This window comes from Narcine bancroftii, assembly GCF_036971445.1.
Source record: "Narcine bancroftii isolate sNarBan1 chromosome 12 unlocalized genomic scaffold, sNarBan1.hap1 SUPER_12_unloc_2, whole genome shotgun sequence".
Lineage (NCBI taxonomy): Eukaryota > Metazoa > Chordata > Chondrichthyes > Torpediniformes > Narcinidae > Narcine > Narcine bancroftii.
Window position 1 is genome coordinate 7,793,495 of NW_027211808.1, and position 19,973 is coordinate 7,813,467.

At 36.9% G+C, this 19,973-nt stretch overlaps 1 protein-coding gene across 1 annotated transcript; it reads right to left on the reverse strand.

The window, feature by feature from the left end:
* Positions 1-1,077: 1,077 nt before the first annotated feature.
* LOC138750143 (homeobox protein Hox-B3a-like) lies at positions 1,078-19,902 on the reverse strand. Its single transcript, XM_069912283.1, has 5 exons — positions 19,824-19,902; positions 15,474-15,604; positions 8,808-8,877; positions 3,331-3,861; positions 1,078-2,657 (listed from the first exon to the last, which is right to left on the reverse strand). The coding sequence occupies exons 4-5, from the start codon at positions 3,743-3,745 to the stop codon at positions 1,894-1,896; spliced, it is 1,179 nt and encodes a 392-aa protein (XP_069768384.1). The 5' UTR covers positions 3,746-3,861; positions 8,808-8,877; positions 15,474-15,604; positions 19,824-19,902; the 3' UTR covers positions 1,078-1,893.
* Positions 19,903-19,973: the final 71 nt, after the last annotated feature.

Sequence of the window (19,973 nt, forward strand, 5' to 3'; positions counted from 1 at the left end):
TATTCATGAAATCTTGCCTAGAGAAATAAATGAATTGGAAAATTATTTAACACTTTGTTTATATAATCAACACCGAACTGTGCACGGTCCGTAAATGAACATTGTAGAAAATTATTCTTGCTTCCTAAAGAATTTGTGCACAGAATTTTTTTAAAAAAAGACTTGATGCCATTAATTAGAAATAAATGCTCGATGCGATCAGATAACTAGAATCATTTTGGGCTTTTCTTTATCAAAGTCGCTGATAGGTTAACTGAAACCTCTTGTTACAATGTGTGTTTTTAATTACAGTGGTTAACGATCTAATTCATATAGATCCAGTACAATTGTTATCTTGTCGATCATATTTACATTTGCATTTTCGTTTTAGAAACTGAATAACACGCCTTTCAAGGCAGACACCACTTTTTTCTCAGCTATTTCACAGATTTTAGAGTTTATATAAAATTCAGTGTAAAATCGTTTTTCATTCAAAGTCATGCATATTTTGGACTGATAACATCACTTTAAAAGCAGTTTTTTGCTAGACCAAGAAAAATATATTTCATTGTGAATGGAATGAGCTGGAAAGGTCAGTGTATTTTGCAGGCATCTTTGTTTCTCTTGCAGGTCCAATGACTGTTCTATCCAGACACCACGTGATGGCTCATTACACCGAATAGAAACTTTTTACCCCTTAATTCCTGAATGTTTGTGTAAGTCTCGAGTCCTTGTTTGGTAATAAAGTTATTTACAAGCTGAAGAAGTGCTTCTCTCTTTGGTTTTGTAAGAAATAAAAATTGAAAACGTTTCCATTCACAAACACTAGTTTCCACGCATATACAGAGCCTTGATATTTGAGAGAGAGAGAGAGAGAGAGAGAGAGAGAGAGAGAGAGATTAATTGAATACTTTAGCTATCGCAGCTGTCCACTAAAAATGGGTGCAAATATAAAGTGAATATTAATGAGTTTTTGTTAGTAATAAATGTATTATCATGAATATATGATCCATACAAGAAAATATGTTATCAAGAAATTTATTCCAGAATTGTTTGACAGAAAACTATTAGCAAGGAAAATAAGTACAAGAAGGCAAGAATCTTAGAAAAGGAGAATTTGCTATATTTTTCTAAATTGAGACTATACAATTACTGTCAAATTCTGTTTCCATGCCTATAATATAACTAATTACATTATTTGTAGATACAATGGTAACAGAAAACTACAATTTTGTTCTAGTTAACATTAACTAAAATAAACTTGTTTACAGAGACATGAATACAACTGATTTGACAGGCTAAAAAGTACAGAATTTTATTTTTTATATAAATACGCATTGTTGAAGATAAATAATACAAAAAAAAAGAAATATTTTACTGGCATTGATCAATAAATATATCTGAATGTTTACCAGAATACACACATATTGAAAGACACACCAGCTACTCATTCTTAAGATTTCTTCAAGGCCGAGTTGGAAACATTTGCCTCAAATGAGCTGTTTCACCCATTGAAATGTAAACTATAAGTGCAATACAGGTGTCCAAAGGAAATCAAGCATCAGCAAATACCCAAGAATGTCTTCACGATTGCTTTTTTCAAAGGACAGAAGATTTATTCATTTACCCTGTTTCACATTAAGACTATGAATTAAATGTACAACCTCTTGGATTTTTTGCATTACCAAGTATTATTTTACCATAAAGATTGCAATGATTGACTGATTAGGAGGGAAAGAGATGGTAGTGAAGAGGGGAAAAGGGTGGGATGGAGCAATATAAGCAACGTATATTCGTACAAGCAGCATACATGAATAAGAAAACATTTAGAGAATGGATGGAATGAGGAATAATGAGTAAAGGAAAGGTTAATATAATTTATTTTTCCTCAGTCAAACACCCCTCTTGCATCTGCTACAGATGGGTCAGTTTGGGAACTTCCTGAATTCTTCCCTGAGAAGGATGATGTGATGAAATGTCTGTGTAGGTTGGATGTGAGGCATACGGTCCATGGTGCTGACTGGGGGTCATCTGTGCAGCACTGTTGTAGTCCATGCTTGTGGTGGCAGGGTGAGAGAGGTGATTGAGGCCAAAGAGAGGTCCTGAAGCTGACATAGAATCCACATAGTTCCCACCAACATACACTGGACTACTCTGTATGTTTGTTGTCCCATAATTGCCACTTCCCTGCAGTACATGGGGATCATATTCTGGAGCTGTTCCAGGATATCTTTTCTGTTGAGTTGGCCAACTTTTCACTGGGTTTTGGTAACTCATGATCATGGTATAAGTGTTCTGATGAGGTTTATTGAAAGGTGGTGGTGAAGGGTCATCATAGGTAGAATTGTTAGCAAGTGGATGCATGGCATTTACCAATCCAGTGGGGGCTTGGACAGAAAGTGGAGGGCTTCCTGTAGGTGACTGTCCTCCAGAAGAACTCACCATGTCTTTTATTTTTTGATCTTTTTTGTATTTCATTCGACGGTTTTGGAACCAGATCTTGATCTGTCGTTCACTGAGATTGAGAAGGTTTGCCATCTCCACTCGGCGAGGTCTGCAAAGGTAACGGTTAAAATGGAATTCTTTTTCCAGTTCCACCAGTTGTGCACTGGTATAGGCAGTACGTGCTCTCTTTGATGCAGATCCTGGTGGACTTCTGTCCCCATTGACAATTTCAGCTGTGAGCAATAAGATAAAGACAATTACTTGCTTAAAATGCACTCATCTAACAAGAAAGTTCTCAAAAAACATTTAATAACACAAGAAAGATAAAAATAGGTGTCCCATTTAACATTCAAATATCCATAAATTTCACATCATATAATATTAAAAGTACTACAACTCAGAAAACTGAATCATAATTATATTGAATCTATGTTTAGATCAACATATCCCACAATTTATGTAGTTACAAGATAAATAAGTAAAATACATCTGGCCAATTCAAGATCATGTATAAAGTCAAAGAATGCTACATTGAAGATGTTAATGTTTGTCTCAACAGCTATACTAGTAGAACAAACCAAAGATTGTTTTATGGGTTTGTGGTCACTTTTTTATGATATTAACTTTCCTGTTTCATTCAACCAGAATGTGACATTTACATATTCTGGGTTGTTTAGAAAGAGTAACATGATGTATATATCAGGTAATTGCATGTATCAGTACAAAATAATAACAAATCGAGAAACTGGAACACAGGAGGATAGCATGGCAATGCTAACAAAGTGTTAAAGTATCAGCGAACGCTTCATGAGCTGTACACGTTTGGGAAGTGTGCTTGTAATGTTTTGATTTAAATAGCGGGCAGCCAATTCATTGGGTATGAAAACGACACAAAAAAAAGTGTACCTGTGCTAGGACTGTTGCTATTTTTTTGCTTGGAGTTTTGTCGTGTCTCTTTCATCCATGGGAATATCTGCTTGGCGAGACTGGGTGTGGAGGTGCGAGAAGACTTAGGCAGAGTCTTGCTGGTGCCTGGCTGTGTCGAGTTGCTGCTGGAGTTTTGGGGAGGTGAGACAGGTGGAGCTTGGCAGTGTTCAGGGAGGTTCGAGCGCATGCAGCTCCCATTGATGTCTTTAGATTTGGCATGCGGACCACTGATGCCAGCTGGCTGCAGGGAGCAGGCCGAACTCGGATAATCATTTTCAACGTGAGAAGATGGTGGATACGGTTCCTGCGCCACTTCGTAACTGAAACCATTTGCTCCTTGGTATGTGTATCCACCGAATAGAGTACAGTTGTCGTAGAATGTAGTTTTTTGCATCTCGCCGTTTCTCAATATTTATTTCACAAACTGTCAGGGTCCTGACACCCTTATCGAATAACATTGGCACCCTGATTCACGTGACGCTTTCTTCCAATAGCCTCCTGGCAGTTGACCTAAGGTTAGAAGAACCACGGAATAATTGTGTGAATCCATCTTAAACACTCAAAAGCAAATGACATGAATAGCCTTTATCAAACAAGCTCCACAGATGCCATGGCTGATCTTGATTCCCGGGCTTTTCCAGACGATAGAAGAGGGGCGGGTGAGGTGGAGGGGGCGGGGGCGTTAAGAGGAAGGGGGAAAATCTTACTTTGAGCTCTGATCGAATGTTATAAATTTCACTTGGCCATATACAATACTATATTAATAGCATTCAGATTCAACATTATCCTACATTTAATCCCTTTAGTTTAGGCTGCGTTCCAAAAATGATCATTATTTGTATAAAAAACTTCAGACAAACTCAAAAGATATCAACATCCAGCTTCGTAAACTTTCACAGACGGCTCGGTTAACATAAGCCCATAAAAAAATAATTCGTTACATTTGATTTTATTGTACTTTACTTGATTAAGTGTTATGCTGTCAATAACATAGATTAAAAATCTGACCTACCGCCTAAAATTAGGTTTACGATTATTGTTATAAAACGAAAGCTGCCAACCTTTAAATGTACGGCGAACATGGCGGGATGAGATTTACCCTGAAAACATCTGGTTTAAATAGAAGGGAACTAATGGATGTTTCAGTAGCTATGTATTTAAACTTTAATCTGAAACACATTTTTACGGGCACCATCATTCCTTGTTAAACGCAACGATCTAAAACCGGCGTCCCTCGAAACCCTTTCCTTCTACAAGATAGCAGTGAAAATGCGGAGGCGAAAAAAAATTCAGGGAAATATCTCACAAATAACGTGGTTCGGAGAGGCAATCAAGGCGAACACAATGTATGGTTGAATTATACTTTCTTAGCCATTTATGTTAAGTATGACTTCGCTGCTTTCTGAAAATGCAGTTGCACTGTCTTTTGACAGTGTTTTACTTTGGAGGAGAAGGTGTGAAAGCAAATACTCTCTCTCTCTCGCACGCACACACACACACACTCTCTCTCTCTCTCTCTCTTTCTCCCCACACCCCCCCCCCCACCCCCCACCCCTCTCTCTCTCCCATTCTTTCTTTCGCTGACCCTGTGTAAATCGGATACTGTTTTTGGACTGATCATGTCTGGCCCTGCGGCGATTTTTTAGAAGCCTTTTCCTCTTCCCTTCCATAGCTTTAAAACTATCCATGATGGATCGGCAAGTTATTTCAAATCTGGAAAAAAAACGGGGTTTCTGTCCTCTGACCGGCATTTGAACCTTTCTCTTAACTAAGAAAGGATAGGAGAGATAATAGCTACTGTCTTGTAAGGTACTCTATAATTTGATCTATGAGGGGCCAGTCGACCAATAAAGATTTTTTTTTGTGTGGAAAATAGACCATGGGTTCCCGGAGCGGCTGAAAGACACAGATTCGACGGCGCAACCCGGACGCTCCTGGGATGTGGAACGGTTTGATTTCTATTCTAGCTTCACATGGCGTTTTCCAATTTGTGCTTAGCTTGGTTTCGGTTTGACACATTAATTTTAAATATCCGAAGGAATTGCCAAAGTCATTAATTGTGGAATCCTGGCGATAAGAGTTCGAGGTCTATCGTATTTTGAAATAAAAACAATTATCTGGAATTGATCAAAATATTGCAAATAAGTCCCCAGTTCGCATGGAATAGTTTCCTCCAGTGTTGTAGTATTTAAAATTTTTAAAGAACCCGTTTTTTTGCACTTTTAATTTCTGAAGAATTCACTGTCAGTTGGCAGTGGAGACCGGCCTTCATGAAAAAAAAGAGAAATGAAATGTGTTTGCAAATTAGTTTATCTTCTGTGCAGATATCCCCTTCACTTTGTGCTAAAATTAAATGCATTGACCTTATTGTAAACTACCGAAGAAAGATGAAAATTGTTCTTGAAAAACTAAATCAAAATATTCAAATTAATGCACATTCTGAACAATGTTAATAGAACGAGTTTAATAGAAAAAGGAAACAAAGGGCCGCCGTTTACAGACTACCTGCTTCGATAAATACGATTAAAAAAAAACCGAATTTTATGAACCTCTGCTCATTTCCATTCCACGAGATTGGACATTATCTTTGTTCTTTTATACAGGCTTAGGGGTTCCTGCAACCAGAAGATAAAATACACATTGAAATTTTGGACCTTTCATTCATTTAGAGACAGACCAATATCTTATCCTCTTTGCTACGGAGAACAAATGTTGAAAGTTATATTTACCAATCCGTGTACACTCACACACAGACACACAAAATAATAATAATAAATTCCAATAAAATGACCCGCCTTTAGCAGTGATTACAACTGCATTTGGGGAAAACTTAGAATGTGGCAGAGAGCCACTGAAACTACAATTTTACAAGGTACAGTGGCTTTTTTGTTTCAAATGGTGCTTTGAGAGAACTGAACAAAGCCGAAAAAGTCAGGCGCGTTCCAGTCGCGGTAGCCACCATATTTCGGTGGTTGTAGTGTAATGTCTGAGAATTCACTCTCCATAATCCCGACATGCAGTACCTGCAGCTCTTAATCCTTACATGAATGGGGCATTTAAATTATCAAAATGTTTAAAATATACGAAGAACAACCACCCTTGTTAATGGGACAACAATAGGGGAAGTCGTCAGACTCCTTAAATTATAGAGCTCTGTAAAACGCCGATGTAAATAAATCTGACATCATGTGAGGGCTTGATCTTGAAAAATACTCCAAATTAGCCCTCATAAAACAGGCACATGGAACGGGTTCCGTGTTGAATTCAGATGCAATGTGAAACAGTCGCTGCATGAAAGGAAGCTATAGCTTGTGAACTCTTCTTGAACCGAGATTGAAGTCATATGGTCATAAATCACTGGGACATATACTCCGCCATTCACGAGTGATACCCTATTTGAGTCCAGCTTACCTTAGCCGCTGACGATAGAAGCAGAGCAAGACATATTATTTCAGATTCGCCGCGCAATCGATAAGCAGGAGTTCCCAAATTATTTTTTATACATATAAAAAAAAGAAAGATAAAACAGCTGGTTATGGCGCTGAAATTCAATCGTTGAAAGGCAACGGCAAAGAAAGGCGAGATGGTACCGCTTCAAAGAACTGTAGAAAGCTCAAGGCTTGAATGGACAGCCCTGATATTATTGAGCCCTAGACTGGTACGCCCTGCTCACAGATAACAATGGTTTCTCAGCTCTACAGGGCAGAGTGAAGTAGAAAGAAAACCCATATATTCGGTATGTTTGTTATGAATATAAGATGTAGATATATATTAAAAGCACGGTTTTTTTTTTAAAGGGGAACAACGATTTCTTTCTTATGCAGGGCAGGCAACGAGTGTTAATCCCCTCGAAACATAGCGTCATAAATGAAAAATTATGCTAATTAGCGACGTGGAGGACAAGGCCTAGACTCGGGTGGCAAGCTCGCTATTTGCTTCACGTGTTTGACAATTATGTATCCGTTTATGCTAATATGTTTTCAGGCAAAGGGAAACATTTCACCATCCAAATATTATTAAGACAAGATATTGCAATAAAAATGTGAACAGCTAAAACTTGGCGAAGGAATATATTTCCATCTCCAACATTGCTTACTTAACTCTCTGTTTGAACCATTAATTAATAATTTATTCATTGACAAAAAGAAACTTTACAGCCACACTGGATGCGGTGGAAATAAAAAAAATATGAGCGCAACGTAAAAGGGGTGGGAGAGGAGGGATGGGTGGGGGGTAATTATTTTCTATCCATCTACATTTTCTATGTAGCAAAGCTGTAGATGCACCAGAATCCCTCTCTAAACTTTTAATCTACACTTGCTTTGAAATTTAAAAGTGATGTTTGGAAAATTTAAAAAAATGCCCTGGCCAGTGGTGAAAAAGAAAGAATTGTCACTTGAGGAAAAGCCAATGAGGTAAAAAAAATATGTATTTGGACCTTAAGCTCCATTCCGCTGCTTCTGTCGTTTATGACTGCGTAAGATTTATGACATCATGACATCATAGCTGTAAACAGTGTTAAAGGATAGATGCTTTACTAGTTAGGTACATGAAAGAAGAGCTTGCAGGGTGTGGGAGGAAGAGCTGCAAAAGAATCTACAACTCTGCAACTTTTTTTAAATGCCTGCTCACTATTCTTTTATACTTTTGTTTTGCAAACTCCGTGTTTTTAGTGTTATAAAAGGAACGATTCAGAATTGTGAGACCTTGAGGATGGTTGGAATAAATGAGAGGAACGTCATGCATTCATTTTAACGTGCAGTGATTTTCCGCAATAGTGCTTCTCTGCCAAAGGTACAACTTAATAAAATGACCTTCCGCTTTTTGTTGTTTATGAAGCAAGTTCCGGCCAATAAGAAACGGGGCCAGGCATTGTAGATTATTTTGTCAATCGTGGGATACATCAATAACTAGCTGCACAACTTTTAAAACTGGACGTCACATCAATCATTTTTTCCTCCACCAATTATATATTTGTAAACTACCTCAGCAGTCTCACTTTGATGATCTCAATTTTGTACTCCTACATATCTGCTTCAAAATAGATCTTAATTGCTTTTTGAAATATGTAGATTTAATATGAATGTCTATTTGGTGGTAAGTTCAAGTATACACTTGATAGTTTTACGAGATCTCTTTGATTTGTTCTCGTGAAACAATTGATCTCCCTTCACGTAGAAAGATATATCTGATTTTAATCGAACACTAGAAACGTCGATAACTGAACACTATGCCCACTTCATTAAGGCGTAATGGAACTTAAACAATATGTATATTATACACCTCTACAATACATAATTGAATAATAATTGTTTGTTTAATAATTGTTACTTCATCCTCTCTCTTTATTCATCCATTTTTCTTTCTATAGTTGGCTAGTTAACTGTCACATATGTAAACAGGATGTCTGATTTTGGGAAATATTTCAGGTATCATATGAAACAAAACCGACTTACCGCAATAATAGTATTGGTTTCCGATCCAGTTTTTTTTTTTTGTTGACGGCCTCTTTAAAAAGAGCGAAAACTGCGGGGAGTGGGGTGGGATGAGAGAAAAGATGAGAAACAAACCTTTGACCATGGAATTTTTTACAAAATCGAATTCATTGCACACGACCTCTGAGTAAATCGACAGTATTCAAGCAAGTGACAGAAAAAAATGTAACAAATTGTAGTTTCCAAAATTACCTATATATTTTGCATGAATAATAATTATGTATTAGATACGATAGTAAATATGAACATTAAATGTGAGTACATTAACAAAAAATTTCCCTGCTCATACGCAATAAGATGAATATACTTCTGAAATTAACCTACAATTCATTTGTGCTTAACCATAAATAAAGTTATTAGTTAATTTTTGTAGATGTCATTCCTAAACCGGTCGGTACATTAAATGTTCATTTACTACGCTTCACTTGGAGGACATATAGTCTCCCAAATTTAAAAAAAAACATATAAATCTAACGTTTCGATTAATATTTGTTTAAATGTTGTTTTTTAAAGATTAGCTTTTGGCTCAAGCAGACGCATGAGCCTTCAAGAAACATCAAATATTAAAAGCACGCATCAGTTTAGAACGGTCAAAAATTCCAAAGAGCCTTATTTTTGGTTATTGTATTTTGAACGATTTCAAACATTCGATTGAGTATGCTGAATAATCTGAAAATTGAATTTTGTATTTTAAAAACAATTGTTTTATGATTCCAAATCTGCCACATATAAAAAAGTAAAAGCGGACTTTGCCATCATGTACTGAAAAGGAACATAAATAAGGATTTTTATAAACGGTGTGTTTCTGGAGTCAAATATCCGTTACCTTTTGTCTCAAATAGCAGCAATTTTGTAAAGCTAAAACATTCAAAGCTGGCGACCTCCAACTATAAACATGTTTTATGTAATCTTAAAACCGCTGTAGATACCCAGATTTAATCTCTATCTTCGTTTCCTATCAGTTAGCTAGCATATCCGGAGGTATTTATAAATGATTAAATGAGAATTGGAGAAACGGAGAAGTGCTATAGGATACTAATAGAGGTTATCCAGTCATAAATGACTAAACGGCAGAATCGAAGCAGAACAAAGGCAACAAAAAAGGCTGGGATGCGTGTTTCTGCAGGGATACACCTGCTTTTTTAAAAACAAATAAAAGAAACCCTTCGGTGTTTTAATCACGAAACAACGATCTACGTTAAGGTATGCACAACTGCTGATTTTAATGGGTTTCCGCGGTGTTTATTCCTGAAGCGAATACGAGAGGTAGGAGGAATGCTTTCAAAAAAGATCCAGTTCTTCGTTGCTGACCACTAAACTCATAAATAATTTACCTTGTCTGGGAAACAAATGTTCATGAATCATTGGGTGGCAAGAACTGCTATTTTTAAGTTCATTTTATTATTGCCAATTTAATTTGAGGGCTTACCAAAAAAGAAAAAGAGACCGAAACGCGTATTTATATAATGCGTGTATGGAGGGCTGACTTGGGACCTCTGAATCAGGCACACTCACACCCACACGCGCGCGTATACAGCTGAGTTCAACGCAATCAAGAATTGTCCTCCTGCCGAAATAATTTAGTCTTGGAGGATATTTAAACTTGCTCTTGCACTGTGGATAAAAATAAAATGAAAAGAAATAAAATATGTCTTGGCTCATTGTGACAGCTATAAGCCTCTCTTTGAATGATCTTTCCTAGAATAGTAATAACTCACCACATTAATGATCAATCTACTGGAGAATTTGAAATATTTCTAAAATAAAAATTCGTCCCACTATCCCAGGTTTTCTCCACGATCGAATATAATCCTGTTAAAAGAGATATTGCATGCCGCGCATGTCTTCTCCCGACCCAATGTTTTTTAATGGCCTGCTGTAAATAATCTGGATACTGACTGGGTGATCACAGCCCAGAGACACAGGCGAAGGCCTCCTATCCAAATGCCAGAGTAGTGTGTTTGCATTAGGCATTCACGTGGTCAGTACGTCAACGTTTTCCCATTTTATACAGACTTTAAACAATTGTTAATTGATTTTTTTTAAAGTCTTGGATCACCGAAACTTGCAGCTTCGCGCATTTCCAAAACTTCCCACTTTATAGCGGATATCAAGATACTCTACATACTGATGTAGGTTCTTCTTGGGTTTTTTTTTTAAAAGCAAATTCATATAATTAGCTTTCTGCAATTTTTTTTCGCTCTCTCATGCTCATTTTCTCTGCGAAAACTATGCAAGTTTAATTTTTGAGAAGTCAACCTTTGCCATGTTACCTGATTTCAATCAGAACTGGTAACTCGTGCTTCCTCCCCACCCCCCCCCCCCCCCCCACCCCCTCCCCTCCACTCTGCCATGTAGAATCTCTATATGATGGGTTAGGTTTACACCCACGCATAGGTTTTCAAAGAATAAGGTCTGGAAAAACTAAATGCCTTACTTATTCTTAACAAGCGAAGGATTAGTTCGCAACAGAACATGGATAGAAATTTATTTTGGAATAAATCACACCGTAACATGAAATTCCTGTAATTTATGCATTAAATATAATACTATGTCCAGTACTTGTGTGTGTACACACACACACACACACACACACACACACACACACACACACACACACACACACACAATTTTATGAAGATGACAATGTTATTACAACTTTCATTTAATTACAATGTGTTGGTATTTTTATAGGGACTCATCAGAACGTATTGGGTATTTAATGCTAGACTGCATAGTGAAAGCATGCAACGAATGTCTCAATTAAAAGGTATTATTTGTATTTAAAATATTTTCCCTGCAATCGTGAATATCAATCGTGCAATGCATGTTTTATGATGTACATTGGCACATTTCCAAATGTACCTTCGCATCTGACCTATTAATGCATAATTTGTGCTTAATGTGACATTTGACCTGTGGCACAGAGACGTGTAATGGCATTTACACTTGTGCTTCGGGTACTCGCCTCGTTTCTAGCTACTCCCTCTTACTTTATAAACCGCTGATAAGATAACTGGAACCTTAACATAACAAGATGACACAAATAATGATATTGGGTTTGAGTTTGACTGGCTTGAGTTAAAGACAGATCAATAGGGTTACTGTACAACCAGAGATCATTTGATCTACTGAGCTAAAGGACTTTCAGTGACGACCTGTTTGAGAAAATGTGTAATAAGAAGAAGTTAATGTTTAATGAAGAATATAGCGCATATCTTGACAAACGCACGTAGGCCAAAACGGTAAAGACGATTTCGACATTATCACAGGAATCCCAATTTGGTCTGCACTGGCATGCAAAATACAGGGGGAAAAAAAACCAAAATAAGACTTGAGTTTTCTAATTTCAGAACATTTCCATCCTGCTGTAAAATGGATAGTCCTGCGTATGTGTCAAAAAAAGTTGCATGTCAATTCTAACCCCTGCTGTTCAAACTATCTTCCTTCGCATATCTACGCTGGGTACATTTTAATTTTGCTGGAGGCATGATTTGTGATAATGAGGAGAAAGGAATTTAATGCAAAGCAATTTTCTGCTAACGTCAAATTTCACCTTATCGCTAGTCGTCTATCCGGCTGCAAACGCCTGAGGAAATGAAAGCATGTTAAAACATTTCTGTTTAACAAAATGTTATACTCTCATGAATTAGAAAATAGCCAAACATTTGAGATATAGTTTTAAGGTGGCGCACGCTGTACCAGAGATAATATGCAATCATATTGCACTGTAAAATAATTACGGTATCCAGAACTATCTTTAGTGAAAGGGAAATTGCTTCCAGATGTAATAAAGAGCGGAACGTGGAATTTTCCTTTTTCTTTAATTAAAAAGTGACGCAGTGAGCTTTAAGTTTAACAAAATTCGACAGGGCTTTGGTTACCTAAAAAGTAGCGAGTCCAATAGGTAAACACTCTTTGCCCAGGTCATAAATCATGTGGGTATTCATCATGAGGATGGCACCCTATCTAAAATGCTTTTGAAGCTTCTTCTACGGAGGTGTCAATATCCATCAAAGGTAAACCCAAACCAAACGTTTAACTGTTTCTTTCGGAAGTTTTGGAAGGAAAAGAGTTTTCTGAAGATATCTGCGCTTAGTGGGGGTGGGAGAGAGCCGAGTCTGTCTTAATCCGTTGCACACAAAAAAGTCACCAATAGTTCACGGAAACCAACTCGTGGCGTCTCTCTCTCGGGTCAGGCAATGGACCATTAATTATATCCTGGAATTTATGTAGAGCTGTTGAGGGGGTGGGGTGGGGGTTGGGGGGGGGGGGGGGGAACTGAAGCGGCGGGGTTTTTTTCCCGCTTACCTGTTGGATCTTTGGCATGGAAAAAAAAAGTGATCTTATTTTGGTATTTGATCAGAGGCGATTAAACTTAGTTACATCACTCCCAACTTCTCGCCGCACCCCCATCTCCACATCCAAACTCTGCTTGAGAAATATGTTCATAAGGACCTTGATAGATTTTTTAAAAGATACACGTTGGAACATCTCAGGAATGTCACTGAAAGAAACATAGGTTCAACTGACAGACCGGCAACTGCCGACCACACGACTAGACCCAAGTCTGAAGGGTCTATCAACTAAATGTAGATATTCCACATTTCAGGCGCGTAATTTGTTTTGTGATGTCGTAAAAACATCAAAAATAATATCTTGCTATAATGTCAGGAAAATTTCAAAATCGCCAGCTGACATCTAAGGTAAACGAACATGACCAAATTGTAAAATTAACATTAAATATGGACAAGAGTAACTGCAATTGCTGGAACATTGGACCAAGGCACAAAATGCTGGAGGAAACATCTAGTAGGAAGTGAGCTGGTCGGTGAACGTTGGAAATTATGGTCAAATGAGCTCAGGGTTGGCAGAGCAGCCTTTGGTGAATTCTTTCATGTAAGTGCCTACCGTTCTAAATATTCTACGAAATATGTAGGAGCGATAATTTAAAAAAATACGGGCGACCGGATGAGAAAGGAAAGAAAAGAAGAGAAAGAGAAATAAAGAAAAACAAGGAAGTCGAAGGAAATTGAACAGAGAGACTTCTAGTAACTTGCTACAAAGATTTTGTGCAATATCAACATCTTACCAATGTCAATATGATTTTTAAAATGGTTATAATCATTATTTTTAACCAAATAAACCTCAAATCTCTGTAGAGTGCGAACAAGGCACCACCATCTCCTATTTTTGTTTTTTTTTCAATTGCAACACATTCGGACCATTGCTCCTCTGAAACCGACCACATTTCAACACAAAGAAATGGCGAGCAGAGGGGAGGGCGTCAGGGATGGGGGGGGGGGGAGAAATGGAAAATATGGCAACATAAATACGCTTCTCAGCGATATGAAGCCCTCATTGAACAAAAAGTGAGAAAACTACGTTAGTTTTAAAGGAAATAAAAATTTTCTATAACACCATTCAAGTGAAATATATTTAAAAATTGGTTTCCTTTGTATTATCAGCGAAAGGTCAGAGGTTAGAATTATTGCATTTTCACTTTTCCAATAGCTAGTCTGGGAGCATGGGATAGCACCAATATAATTTATTACCATATCTTTACTTGAGCTAATTTGATCTGTTTATGAGATTCGCTGAAATACCATGAGCTATAAAGTCAGGAACACTGCAGAAGTGTCTAAAGTGTCCATTGTTTGGTGACCTTAGTTAAGCCATGTGATTTTGCTTTGAACATTATTCGCGATTTTGTTCATGCTAATCGATACCACAAATTTTAATTAGCCAGGAAGTGTAAACGGAACTGGACCTGTGTGGAGCATTTATGATCCCATGACCTGATCGTTTGCCTTTGCTCCATCCTTTAATCTTTTTTTTTGCAATATTGTCACAGCGATCATGGACAAACGACATACATTTTATTTCATGATGTATTTAACAAGCGATTTGTTCATGGATTGCAGGTGTTCCAATTTTATGCGTTTATTTACCATTTAACTGTTTTTAAAGAGCCATTTATTGTAATCTTTGCCCGGTGTTTCTCACGGTGCCTGGATATGTTGTGATATAGTTCTTACCGATATAAAAAAAATCTAACTTTTCATTAATTTCAAATAGGTTTTCCTAGCCTACTGACGTGTATTATAGTATTAAAGATTGATTGGTTAATTCTGCAGATGATACATTAAATCATCATCTGATTGGAGGTGTCTTTATCTTTTGCGCGTGTACTGAGCAACTTATAATCTAACCTTGCACGGCTTAATACATTATATTCAGGTTTAAATTTTTTTTTAAATATCTGTCCGTTAAAATGTTCCCGACTGTTCCCCGTCAGCATTACACTGTTTGGCGATGTGAATACAAAAAAAAAACCCAAAACGTTTAAGAAAATAATGTTTAAAAATAAATTATTTCACAGATTCCATAAAATTATGGACGGAGAAAGAACATGAAAATTTTAAATTTGAAAGCGTCTAGAAATCATATCTTTGGACGTAGAATTTTCCTTGCGTTTGCATAGCTTTGTTGCCCTTTCAGAGAAATGTGATCTGGAGAAGAAGTTCATAGACACATCAATACACGTTTCATCAAGCACTGAAACAGAATGATACAAAATATGGTTCAGTAGCTCGGCAAATCTTTGTTCAGTAAATACTGTATTACCAGTATTCTTGACATTTCAAATATTATTGGTCATAACGATTTCCCTTGGCTTTCTTTGGAAGTCAAAGCCTTTAGGAGGGGCTTTTCCTTGATAATCGACCCAATATCATGATTGCCTTGATATAGCTATCCTAGGTAAAGGAGAGAGCATACATATTATTAACAGAGGAGTTTTAAAGCCACATTATCAGAATATAAAAGTGTTGTTTGCCTTTTTTGATCTTGAATATTTCAGAAAGAAAATTCACATATTAATATCAACTCTTCGGAACGAATGTAGTGCTATTGGACATGATTCATGTGCATTGGGAGCACCAAGTCACATTATTTTTCCATTCCCGTGCTTGGAGTTTTCAATTAATAAAGCCAAAAATTGAATCCAGGGTCAAGCTCACAAATAAATTAACATACCTTTGCTATGGAGGCTAAGCAATATCCAATTGTGTTCTATATCGATTTGCTAATGTCTTTACTTTTTAGGAGCCCTTTTTTGGCAAATGAGGAAAGTCAACATCCTGAAGGCCTGTCCATCGCAGCACAACACTTCATTGTTTTTTCCTCCCTTTCTTTAAACCCTATAACTGTTATTCAAGAAGTGAAGGAACTGATTTTATATCACGAGCTTAAAGAAAAATTGGGCGATGGTTTTGTGTATGTATCTATGTTTGTCTGTGAATTTCTGAGTAAGAGAGTGATAAAGAGAGGGAGAATATGTGTGTGGGGAATGAAGTAGGAATTAAAACATAAATAAAATTCTGCATGTATCTTCATTTCACTAAATTAACACTCTCCATTTATTTAATGCTCTTCAATTGTTCCCTCTTATTGTCATTGATTTCAGATCCCGTACATTAAACAATGAAATAGTTAAAATGCATTTTGTTTTGTTTTTAATTTCGTTGAGCATGTAGATAAATAGGCACATGCAACGAAGTCCAGTGTGACTGTCAAAACAAACGCTTAAAGACACTTAAGATAATCATAATTAAAAACGACCATTAAATATCCCTCAATAAGATAAAGATTGTCATTCAGTTGACAGATAATGGATATTTTCAGTTTCAGCTCCTATGCCCCTTGCCTGTTGCAACCATGAATATTTAATGCCAACCATTGCGATATTCTAATATTACTACTTAAAAGTTTGCACTAACGATCGGTGTTAAATGTTACGCTGGTATTAATGATTTGAACTTGACGGGCTAGAATCCAACCGCAGAATAAAAGGAGCAAGACAATGTGGAAGTGTGTTAGTCTTCGGTTATTTTTACAACTGGGTTTCGCTATTTATTTCTGGTCACCCAAAGCGCCTCCTTCACTAGGTTCCTATTCCAATAACGGCTTGTGTTTTAGAAAATTCATACAAAACTATCTGTAATTGGCAATCACAGATGCTGTAATTTAAGACCTCAGCTATAGCTTTCATATTATGCCCTGATCTATTGCTACAAATGGCCCGCAATAATCAACTCTGGGGAGAGGATTACAACCTTCCTCATTCCTGAATATCATCACTTGCACATCATTCTCAAGGAGTATGATTTATCACGCAGACGAACATAAACAACACACAGCTCACATGCAATGGCATCCATAGGGCTGTTGACATATTTCGCAATAAATCAAGAAACCAAGAAGAAAAACATTCCCACAAAAAAAATCAATGAAAATGGGGAAATAAACAAACATACCACCGTGGTAAATTGAAAAATAGAAGAAAAGGCACTATTTGTCAAATGTAATGACAGTCCTGTAAAACATAAATAACACACATAATATTTACGTTGAGAGACACGAGGCGCTGCAGCTGTACTTACAATAATCCAGACCACGGTGTGGCTCTCTTCTCAAATTGCTTTATTTCAGCCTCTCTCTCTCTCTCTCTCTCTCTCTCTCTCTCTCTCTCTCTCTCTCTCTCTCTCTCTCAAGTTATGGGCTTGTTTTTAAAAGAACAATTAAATTTCACGTCAGACTCGGAAACCATGTCGGCAATTTACCAGCGAATACATATCTATTCTGTAACAGCTGCATTAATTATTTAATGACTCACGTGATCGAGGGGGAAGGGGGGATTTCAAATTCATACTCCAAGGAGAAGTGTGACCTTCCACTGGGAGAGTGAAGAAATTCTTTCATATTCTTCGCTACTTTATTTTGTTCTCAAATTTGTATGAACCTATTGTCAATGGTTGCCGTTGCAGAAGTGGTGTTCGAGCGTTACCTACAAACCTTGAGCTCAGTTACGTGTGGGGAAGCATACAGGCTTTGTGATGTTTCATCTGGGGATGCTTCCTCAGGCTCAGAATCTGCGTGTTACTCGTTTACATTAACATTGCGGTCTAGTCCTTACACATTAAAACTTGGTATCCATTGCAATTGTGATAGATTTCAGCTAAATTCATTTTAAAACATTTGATTATTCCTTCTGTTGACCCAGTAAGTTATCTTTTATTGCCCATTTTACCCTTCTTGGGAACGTAATTGCCTTTTCATTAATTTGGAAGAATATTTTGTAATAATAAATATATTTGTTCCTCTGGACATTGCTTCTGTTATAATACAAGTGGCTAAAATAATAATTTTAAAATCAAGTAAACGAAACCTCGACCAGTTAACGGAATCAAGACGTTTATGGGGAAAATTTAATCCAAAATATTCACACTTCTGATGCGAATATTATCAGGAAGGTGTCCATCCTAGTGGGAAAACCTGCTGGGAACAGCAATTTTTAGAAATGCTATCTTTCTGGTATGAACCATGCCCCAAGAAACTAATTTGACACACTTCTGTCTAATAATATTCTCTATGGGTGCTTCCTAAAGTGAAGGCCTGGAATATAAACAGTGGCAGGAGTTTCTATAAGAGCATTCAGGATTATTAGAATCGATTTTATATATTTGATACCATCACCTTGAAATCACCCTTTGTTCGCACCAGAATTCATAATAAAACAATAATACAATTTAACGCAATGCTTATATATCTCATCCATCATATTTATTGCTACCTATAATGGTTAGATAATTTTAAGCTCTTTAAATAATATACAGGAGATTACAGAGGAAAAAATACAATAAATTGGTAAAGAAGAGGATAACATCTAACAAAGACGTTTTATTTGTTTATCCATTTGAAAGCGTATATCCATGCATTTTATAAACTCCATGACGAATTATTGCATTCACGTGTTTCCCTCTTGCCTAGAAAATGCAAATTGCGCTGTTATATTGACTAAAGTTGCAGAAAATGTGCTTCTGTTTAACCTGTCCTAATAGTAAATTACGTAAATAGTAAAACGCTTTCATATGCTACTTCGTAGAAATCGCCTTCTAATATCTGGCGTCTGTCCAAATGATGTGCCTCAACTTTGGAAATGATCAACTAATATTGAAACTCCAACACATAAAGCTCTCTCTCTCTCTCTCTCTCTCTCTCTCTCTCTCTCTCTCTCACACACACACACACACACACACTCACACACACACACACACACACACACACACACACACACACACACACACATTCACACACTGTCGTAGTCTGAACCTTCCTTAATATCTTCCCATCTCCCATTTTATGCCCCTCAGTAAAGTACATTTTAAAATCCAGTCAGGTAAATTAAGTCAGACTGAAAGCATATTTCAAAAGCAAATACACAAACAAAACATAGAAATGCAGGTCTGCTCTATACTGAATGCTGCTGAATCTTCAATAGAAGAAAAGCATATCCAAAACAATGGACCATTATTGTTTCTATTGAGGATTCTAGGAGCTAATTGTAATTGCAAAAAAGGAATCATTCTGTAACTTACACTTACCCGTTATTAATACTAAAATAGAAGGATTTGATAATAAATGTTCATGATAGTTTTTATTATGCAAGATGAAAGCAATTGGTCACAAGCCTGCACTTTTCAGAGACGCACATGTGCGAGAGAATATCTTATGTCAAGAGAATGTGAGTTAACCCTAGTGGTTTTTATTTATATCCCTTAGCATTGAAAATGTTCAGATAGAACAGTCATGTCTTAGATGTCTAGGGTTTCACAGGTCAGACTTCCAGGATAAAATTTACTAATCGGATAAAAAAAGTTGTCCTTTCAGTGAACTCTTTGGGTAGTCCTGCCGACCAACCAGCGTGCTGACTTTATTCCATAAGATTCATATATGTTTAAAACATAACAGAGAGATAAACATCGTAATGCCAACTGATTATTTTGCAGACTATTTTGGTCGATGTATTTACTACATATCCAACACGCACACGGGCAACAGCTTTCACAATTAACTGTCAAAGGAAGAACAAAGCAATTTGAAGTGACGAAATTAATCGAGTTTGTTTGGAGTTACCTTTCGTTTCGCTGTTTTCCATTTTCCAGATCTGAATATTTTCTAGATTTTTAAGCATGGCTGAGAGCGAATATTCAACGTTCTGCTATATTTTTAAGTATCCTCCTGGAAGAGCACCTCTTTTCTCCAGGTCCAGCCATCCAGATTTGC